This window comes from Coregonus clupeaformis, chromosome 19, assembly GCF_020615455.1.
Source record: "Coregonus clupeaformis isolate EN_2021a chromosome 19, ASM2061545v1, whole genome shotgun sequence".
Taxonomy (NCBI): Eukaryota; Metazoa; Chordata; class Actinopteri; order Salmoniformes; family Salmonidae; genus Coregonus; species Coregonus clupeaformis.
This window is the reverse complement of record NC_059210.1, coordinates 38,945,273-38,955,184: the sequence shown is the minus strand read 5'-3', so window position 1 is coordinate 38,955,184 and position 9,912 is coordinate 38,945,273. Positions and strand designations below refer to the sequence as shown.

Below are 9,912 nucleotides of genomic sequence, written 5' to 3'. Positions count from 1 at the left end.
TGTCACTCAAAACATGCATTACACACACTACACGCAAGCACACATACACATACACACACACACCTGCTTGTTTTTTTATTCAGTGTAGCGCTGTAATGTCCTCATGAATGTATCTTGGAGTGACTATTAATCTGTGTATTTAATAGAGAGTAAAGGGGGCCCTAGCCTGTTCTCCCTCCCTACTGCTTAAGCAGTTTACACAGGGCATCCTCTGATTCATTCATATTTCAGCACTGATTACAAGGGTGGTTCCTTGGCAATGGAGTCTGCAGATACTGCTGGTGATGCTAAGAGACAAAGGGAGAGCATTGTGTCATCATCTCCTAAATGATTTACTGGTCCACACGACATTGGTAGATTGTATTTGAAACATTGATGAACATGAAGTAGGCCTACATGATGGGTATCGCAATATCATATTTGATTAAGCATGTACTCTCAACAACAACTGTAATTGACAACATGTATCAGTAGAGTCTTCAAATGTCACGTCACTTTTTTTCACGCTCACTCTGGACAACACACTGTGTTTGACCTGAGCCATTTATAGACTGTGCATTTGACGATTCTACATTATGCACAACAATGAGCGGTTGTTATCGAGATTGCTACAGTGATGGGGTGAGCCAACAGTGTAGTATGTAATATTGTTCTTAAACCATTTGAGAAAGGTGTTTTTTTCTGCATTGTCTTTGTGTTCATTTTGTTGCATATTTGCAGTGGTAGATTATGCCATAAATAGAAACACCTTTGGAGATATTTCTCTATTTCTGGTGGCAGTCTGTGGGCTCACCGTGTTAATATTTCATCTCAGCTCCACTTCTACAGTGCGTTGGCAGAACTGTTGAATTATGTAGTGGATAGGGGATGGGAAAGATCCTTTTCATTCATCACATTTTGCAGCATATGTGTTTAGTTGTCGATGTGTTCATGTCTTGTCTTTAGGTATACAGTACTGTGACCCAGGTCTCTCGAAATACTGATTGGGAGGGGGAGTTGACATGGGGTGTGGAAGAGTATCCACCTTCTATTTTCCTCTCGTTTCAAAAGATTCCTCCTTTTATTGATCAACATCATTGATGATAATCCATTTCTTGCCCTTCTCAAACAAAGCATAACATTTCTTTACTGCTCTAGGAAGCACCTTAAAAATGGAATCCACACTAGGGGAAATAGTGCCACATCCGCCCCACGGCCGTTGTTATTGTTTTTGTTTTGTTGACTAAGCAGAGCTGGGGAGCGTCGTGCATCCTGGTAAAAAAAGATTGCAGTACATATGCTGCTGTTCTATTGTGCATGCAATGATGCCAGAGGGACATCATTTGTTGTTTGCAGTAACTTCTTTGTTGTTGTAATATCGCAAACGGACTTGGCTGTTTCACCATTAAGAATTACAGCTTTAAAAGACAGGACTCTGTTCTCTTCCCATATTGCTGGAGAGTCAATATGAACACAAACGATAGGTAATAAACCATTCCCTTCAAAGGATTTTCACTACCTGTAATCTCACACTAACATTGCTCCTGCACAAACACACAATTATGCAAGCATGCACTCACACAACCTTTAACTCAAGGTGCTCACAGTGCCGTCTATACAGTATGTGGCTTTCACAATAACATAGTACACAATTTTACAAGTGTAATTTGTTGGTTTTATTTGAAAACAATGTATTATATAAAAAATGCATTTGTTTTTAGGACTGAAATTACAGTAAAGAAGTTAATCTCCTACATACAGTGCATTACTACTCCTCAACTGTGACAAACATCTGAAATCAACAGTCTCCTTTATATGACTACGAAAATAAGTGGCCAAATATACACTGAGTGTAAAAAACATTCAGAACACTGCTCTAGACTGACCAGTTGAATCCAGGTGAAAGCTATGAGCCCTTATTGATGTCACTTGTTAAATACACTTCATCAGTGTAGATGGGGAGGATTAAAGAAGGATTTTTAAGCCTTCAGACAATTGGACATGGAATGTGTATGTGTGCCATTCAGAGGGTGAATGGGCGAAACAAAATATTTGAGTGCCTTTGAATGGAGTATGGTTGTAGGTGCCAGGCGCATCAGTTTGTGTCAAAAACTGCAACGCAGCTGGGTTTTTCACACGCAACAGTTTCCTGTATGTATCAAGAATGGTCCACCACCCAAAGGACATCCAGCCAACTTGACACAACTGTGGGAAGCATTGGAGTCAACATGGGCCAGCATCCCTGTGGAACGCTTTCGACACCTTGTAGCGTCCAAGTCCCGAAGAGGGCAAAAGGGGTTGCAACTCAATATTAGGAAGGTGTTCTTAATGTTTGTACACTCAGTGGCTTTTAAAAATGTTATACTTTTTATCACTCAGATAAATTTGATTATTCTTATAACCATGATTAGGTATGGCAATCTCTCCATCAAGGAGCTGTCTTCAATTAAAATAATTAACTCCGATTAAAATGGTGGAATTAAAGGTCCACCAATGAATATACATATAGTTAATTATTACTAATGAGTAACAACACAATGATTGTTGGTCCACGTGATATACAGACCATTGATTGGTCTTTCAGTGCTTGATCCCTTAATCACAATGATCATGAGAATCATTTGTACCTACTAGAATTTCCATTTACAGTACAGTATTAATGTACATAGTGCAGTACATTCATGAAGGCAAATTAGACATTTCTATGCAACAGTTGATGGTTTAGATGTATTATGGTCCTAAATATCTTACAGTTTGTTCAGTGTGATCGTTGATTGTTATGCATTGGTATGCATTTTCAAGTTTTTTTAAAGTAAGAGGAATATATTATTCTCATGTCTGTACTATCTCGGACGTGTACCTATGATGAAAATTACAGGCCTCTCTCATCTTTTTAAGTGGGAGAACTTGCACAATTGGTGGCTGACTAAATACTTTTTTTCCCCACTGTATGTTCCTGGGCTGTTTACACAGACAGACTGAGGCTGATCTACATCTTAGCTAGCAGGTTACTGACCAGCCTCTGTAGGTCCTGAGTACGCATGCGTGTGGTCTCCAGTACCTCCTCATGGTTGGCCTTCTCCTGGCTGTTGTAGTCTGTGACCACCTTGTTGGTGATGAGAGACAGGCCGAAGACACGGAGACCACAGTGACGGGCCACCACCACCTCAGGGACTGTACTCATACCTACAGAGCACAGACAGAGGATGAGAGAAGACAAGCATTGAGTTTGGTCATAGAGTTGATTTTCATCCAGACACTCATACCATTTCTGTAGAAGAAATGGACATGGCTATTGAGAGATTTGAAGGCCATGGTAAAAACCCAATGAACCATACTTACCCACAGCATCTGCGCCTAGTTTCTGGAGAGCTCTGCACTCAGCGATGGTCTCAAAGGTGGGACCTGCCAGCATGCAGTATACGCCTTGCTGGATGAAGGAGGAACAGCCCTGTTCCTCAGCAGTCTCTTTGGCCAGTCTAGAAAGGTCTTTGTCATAGGCGTCCGACATGCAGGGAAAACGGACTCCAAACCTGAAGCATTACATAAAGTCCTGTGTCATTTCAGAGGCCCTCGATGTCAGGTAAAGGACAAAGTACAATCCAAGGAGTCCACAAGGGTAAGACCCATGCCCTTTACTGTAATAAAATGCCAGTAATCAGGCTCCTTGTATGGGAAAATGTGGGAGGAGACCTCTGGGGAGCCTTTTACACAGAAGAGAGGAGCCCATCCTCCTCAGACAGAGGAAACATGCAACACAACCCTTCCTTCCAAAGATCAAAAGATTGCTATTCTAACCTTTCATCGTTGTGACCACACAGTGGATTTTGGCCTGCAAAGCCTGGCATGTTGATGTGATCCTTGACCAGCATGATGTCACCCACTTTAAAGTTGGGGTTCAGCCCCCCAGCAGCATTGGTGACGATCAAGGTCTCCACCCCCAGCAGGAAGAACACTCGCACCGGGTACGTCACCTGGAGAGAAAGAGGAACTAGAGATAAGGGATCAGTCAGTGCTGACATTTTTCAACAGCAAAACTGCACTGTTTTCATTATTACTAGGTGACTACACTATAATCACTATAGAGGTTGGAATCATTTTCACAAAAAGTAAATTGAAACCTTTATAGTCTTAATGCTTACAGTAGGTCAGGGTGCAGACAGATTATGTTTTAAGAGTGTCCCAAGATTTAGAGGTGAAAATTCAACTCACACTGTCAAAGGTTAACCCAAGTTGCCTGCTATGCTACTTTCACAGAGGTCAAAAGCTAACTAAAGACACTAACTGTGTTATTCTAACATAATGGGACTTCTTCATAAAAGTGCAAACTGTTGAAGTATCATTGCGGACTTCACTACTAGTTTGAAAGAATATAGTAGCTGCTTTTAAAAATAAATATCATCCCATAAGGTGTAAGGTTTATCATGGGATATACAAGCATTTCAATACACCTTTTCATTAAATATTAATCCAATGTAATGAGGATATGGCTCTGGTGGGTCGAGAGTGGAGCTCACCGTGGCAACGTCATAGCCCTCGTAGAAGTGGAAGCGGCCCTGCATGCAGACACACTGCTTCCCCTGCAGCTCCCCAAATACCAGCTGACTGGCATGTCCTTGTACTTCAGTGGTGCAACAAGAAAGACAGGAGGAGGATTTTTATAGAATTGCTGAATGTAAATATTTCAGTCAGGTCCCAAGGACAGGAAGCAGCAGCCACCATCGGGTGACTGTCTGGTTCTGGGTCACAGTGAAGGACTGGTGTTCTTACTTCAACTTTCAAAACATCCATGTAAACATTTCTTATCTAACATTAAATTATTAAATGCATAAGTTATCAATGACCATTTTAACTTCTATTGAGCTATTGAGCTGGATGATGTAATGATGCATGTACAAACTGAAGACAGCATGATGCTGTACAATTTCAGGTGGTAGAGTGCATGATAAGGATGGTGTCTGACCTGTGCTGTGGGGGAAGTGTGGGAGGTCCTTGTAGGGAAACACAGTCTTGTTGTCCAGCAGGTCAGCAAGACCACCGAGGCCAGAGCCACAGATAATGGCTACTTTAGGCCTCTGCTCAGTGTGGGACAGCAACCAATCAGCTGTCTCCCTGTAATCCTCATATTTGTAACTGAGGAAAGAAACAGATGGTAAGTTCATGTTATTCAGTATAATGTTACAATCTAAATCATAAAAAATAATATGTGTTTCTGCAGAGATAGACTACTATACACCTTTCATCTGAACACAACCAATGGGAACATTTGCTTTTTGATTATGCAAAACCTGTCAATTACATAAGGGTAATCTTAAAAAGTATTTTAGCAAATCCTACAGCTAGTAATAACAGAATCACAGACAAACACACCCCTTCACCCGCTCTCTTGGTACTGAATGTGTGTGTGTGTGCGTGTGTGTGTGAGAGAGAGTGTGTGTGTGGGGGGGGAGGGAGAGAGAGGGAGAGCTTATCTAATTGAATTAAACTGAATTCAACAAAATGTAATTAACTTCTACACATTTAAACTCTACAAGCATATCAAGTTGTATTGGCATTTGAGACATTATGGTTGTTGGCAAACTCATCAGGTGGACATGGTGAATGATTGCAAGTCCTGTCATTTAAAAGTAAGCATACACAGCTTTTATAAGTGACCATAAATCCAACGAGATCACTTGGTCTGGAGGCCAATCTAACAAACATTAGTTGCATAGAAAGCAGTTTGAGTTCTGTTGTTTTTAACAAAATAAAAACAGGCCATATTTACGTTTTGAACCAATAAATCGCCACAGAGTAAACAAAGTCCTGACCAAAGCAAACAGTGCGTCTTCCTCAATTTTCTTTGGGGGGTAATACAACCTGTTCAATATTAGCAATAAATCTCGTCACCATTAACGTTCATATCTGGCATGTTTAATTTGAAGTATTGAAGCTGCTTTTTATACTGGTAATTCAACCTTCTGCTCGCTGTAGTAAAATGGGGGGAGCTGTTACAGGACAGGAGCAGTGAACGAGTAAGACGCAGACGGATTGGCTGATTCCGGGGAAAGCGCAGCGATTCAAGGACGGAGCTGTCCGTGGTGCTACTGACAACTGCGGGATCAGCACTTTCCATTCAGGACGGTCCACGGGGCCACGCGACCGCACACTCCCTGAACCAGGCGCTCAATGAACACACACAATGGCCACTCATTGTGTATTTATATGCAGACACAACGCCGAGTCCCTTTCCTTTCAAATGAGCTGGCAAAAGTAGGGCCGCTTACAATGCTTCAATCAAATCAAATCAAATTGTATTTGTCACATGCGCCGAATACAACAGGTGTAGAAGCCTTTAACCAACAATGCAGTTTTAAGAAAAATAAGAGTTGAGAAAATATTTACTAAATAAACTAAAGTAAAAAAATTAAAATTAAAGAGTAAGAATAACATTTTGCATAGGGTTTGCATGAAAAGCAAGCATGTCTCTTTAAGTGTTACCCACGCCATCGTGTACCTACGTATGAGGATGTAGCCTAGTCACTAAAATGATAGGGAGATAAAAAGCTAAAATATTGTTCAATATTATTAACCTTATTTGAATAATATCGATTTTCGATATGTAGGCCTATAACAATTTGTATTGATATCTATCAGATAAATCAATATTACCAGAGAAGCACGATAATCTCTTGCCATAAACATTTGCAAATCTGCCCATTTCATGTAGTCTTATCCACTGAAACATTGTAGCCTATGACTGACTGACTGAAACTGGTGTTTTGAAATTGGGACCAGGGCCCGGTGTCCCAAAAGCATCTTAAGGCCAAGTTCATCGTTAGGACCTTCTTTTGAGAATCGTTAAATCTCCAAGCTTTTTCCCAAAACCATCGTTATTAACGTTGCACTTGAAAACGCTCGTAATCTAACGCCTGCCTCAAACTACTCGTAGAACAGCTAAATGCGTCGTTAATGCTTTTTTACCCTCCCGCTTCACCTTGTACACAGAAGATCTACGCTAAACATAGAATAACTGGTTTGCCCGTCTCTCTGTGACCGCAGATAACTTTAGGACAAAGTTAAATACAAATACAAAGCTGCCAATGTCTTTGCAATTGATACAAGCAAGCGACGTATGAAAACAAAACCGGGATTACCGCAATAAAATATAGCCTAAATTCAGTAGTCTATAGGCCTATTTCATTCATATTGAAATACGTTTCATGTTCAATTAATTGATTTATATTTTGCTACTTGTATGCTACAGTCTGTAATTTGTCTCAATACATATTTCATTAGTGTAGCCTAACATGTGTGCAATGATGTGCCAAATGATTTAGTGCATTTGTTATTGGGTAAGCATTAGAATAAGCCGCCTCAATATTTGCAGCCGTAGGTGGTAATATCTCTATTGGAGCTGATCCATCATCAGTATTGTGCAATAATTAGAATGTTAAGGAAAGATTTGAATGGAGAAAGCTGATCCGAGAGCAGCGCTCCCTTTCTTTCGATCCTATCAGTATCGATACTTGCTCCAACGACGCACAGCCGCTAAGACCGTTCTCTTTGCGTGATGTTTTGGGAAACGCATGTTACATCTTCCGCCATTGTAGGACATTTGCTATCGGGAAACCAGGACCAGAACATTCATGGGTTACTGTGCACTTCCAACCCCTGACACAGAAGAATTGATTAGCATATAACCCTGCCTAAATTGTTATAGGCTCTACTGTAGCCTACCATGAGGACAACCGTTCAACCAGAGTGCATTTCACCCCGATATAGGCTACACCGATATGTTATCTTACCTGCATGGGTTTGAGGATGAAATGTTCATTGCTGTTTGTTCGTCAGCTACTGAGTTTAACGACAAACGGTAATCGTAGGATGAGGTCAAGGCTGCGACGGACGGATGTGATGGTAGGGTGGCGTGACGGAGGAGGAGTCGTTAGATTTGCGGTTCCTTTGATAGGGCCTCGTTGTCCTAATCCAATTTTCGAACAGACTGGGCCCGGTTTCCCAAAGCATCTTAAAGCAAAGTTCATCGTAGGAGCATCGACATCGTTAAATCTCCGAGCTGTTTCCCAAAACCATCGTTAGTAAAGTTGCACTTGAAAACGCTCATTATTTAAAGAATGCCTGGTTAGATGCTTTTTTGCCTTTCCGCGTCAATTTATACACAGAAGATATCATCAAAACATATAATCAAGCTGTTTATCTGTCTCTCTGTGACCGCGGATAACTTGGGAACGAAGTTGACTGCAAATACAAAGTTGACGGTCTTTGCAATTGAACAAGCAAAGGATTTAAAAAAATGCTTAAAATTAAAACCGAGATGACTGCATTAAACAATAAATAGTCCTACAGTAGGTCTATAGGCTACATAGGCCTATATATTTAAATCATATTGAAAGAAATGTCATGTTCAGTCAATTGAGTTCTATTTGTAGGCTACACTGACTATTCTTTGCCTCAATATATTTCATGATGTGTAACAACATGTGCGCAATGATGTGCCAAATTAATCTGTGATTGAGTGCGTTATAGCATAAGCATTAGAATAAACCGCCTCAATATTTGCAGCCATTAGGTGATAATATCTCTATACGAGCTGAATCGTCGTCAGTATTGTGTAATAATTCTAATGTTAAGGTAAGATTTGAATGGAGAAAGGTGATCAGAGAGCAGCGATGCCTTTCTTTCGATCCTATCAGTAGGCGTATCGACACGTGTTCCAACAACTCACTTTGTGAACGTTCTTCGGCCGTTGTAGGAAAGATGCATAATTAAAACACTCGTAAGACTAAATAAAGTTCAATGATGGAACTTCCACCCGCGCAGCCGGAGTCTTGAGGAATGATAGTGGGCTTCACCACAAAAAAAGTATTTACTGAAATTGTGAAAATGCATGAAGGGGAACATTTGATGCTTAATATGTGTAGGCTACCTGAAACCATGCCTCCCCACACTGGAAATCCCCCTTTTAATTGTCATTTTCACACTCAGAGCAGATGTGTTGGGCCCAGATATGTAGGGTCTCACTGACATCATTTGAGTGTGGTTAAATGTCAGGTTTTGGTTTCATTTTGCCTACATTGAGAGAGATCCATTTTATCATCCCCAACAGTCACTCAGTTTATGGTAATGTTTGAAGGACTACTCAATTATTATTTTCTTACACATTTTAGAGCTCTCTCCAGTGCAAGAGTGCAACTTCTGGCAGGCTACTTCAAGGTCTTTCTTGGCCAAGGGCTTAATTCTGGTGCAGATATTGTCATGAGTCTGAGAGAACATTTAACCGTTTTAAAGCTAATTTCCTGTTAATCTACACATTTTGCCATGAGGAGGAAATAAAATGTTTGCAGTTTTAAAGTAACTGTCCAGTGAAAATCTCATTTTTAAAAGTTAATATTCTGTTAACTCATACCCAAATATTGTCATTGCCAAAGCATAAATTGGAGACAAAACACTTCAAAAACCTCACCTCAAACAGACTGTTTAAAAATGCTTGCTATTTCCTCATAGAGGAATGTAAAAAAGAATACATATATATTTTACATTTAAAAAATCATTTTCCTGCAATTCTACACAGTTTGACATGACTTTTTATGCCTCTGTTTTGATGGGTATTTTGAGGGGTAAATGCAGTGGCAACCCATCAGTTTTGAGCCCCACCTGTTTTGAGCCCCACCTGTTTTGCATGTTATTTTGGCATTAATTCATGTCACATATCAGTTTTCAAACAATGTAAAAAAAGGTTTAATTGAGTTAATAAAGCCTCATACAAACATGGTCTCTTTCTTGAGTTAGGCAGCTCCAAAATGTGTTTGGAATATAAAGAATGTAGGCTTTGGTAATCTTCTCTTGTTGCGCCGTGATTGGCTCAGTGTACTGTCACTCATGGGGACACCACGTCACCGCAGAATCTACAGGGAGAGCTAGGCAGTTCAAGCC

At 40.4% G+C, this 9,912-nt stretch overlaps 1 protein-coding gene across 1 annotated transcript; it reads right to left on the bottom strand.

Annotated features, from left to right (window-relative positions):
- Window positions 1-2,175: 2,175 nt before the first annotated feature.
- LOC121531339 (purine nucleoside phosphorylase) lies at window positions 2,176-8,027 on the bottom strand. The gene is made up of 6 exons (XM_041836575.2): window positions 7,767-8,027; window positions 4,943-5,112; window positions 4,497-4,600; window positions 3,778-3,953; window positions 3,322-3,512; window positions 2,176-3,165 (listed from the first exon to the last, which is right to left on the bottom strand). Exons 1-6 carry the CDS (start codon window positions 7,793-7,795, stop codon window positions 2,969-2,971), a joined length of 867 nt encoding a protein of 288 aa, XP_041692509.1. The 5' UTR covers window positions 7,796-8,027; the 3' UTR covers window positions 2,176-2,968.
- Between the last annotated feature and the right edge of the window lie 1,885 nt (window positions 8,028-9,912).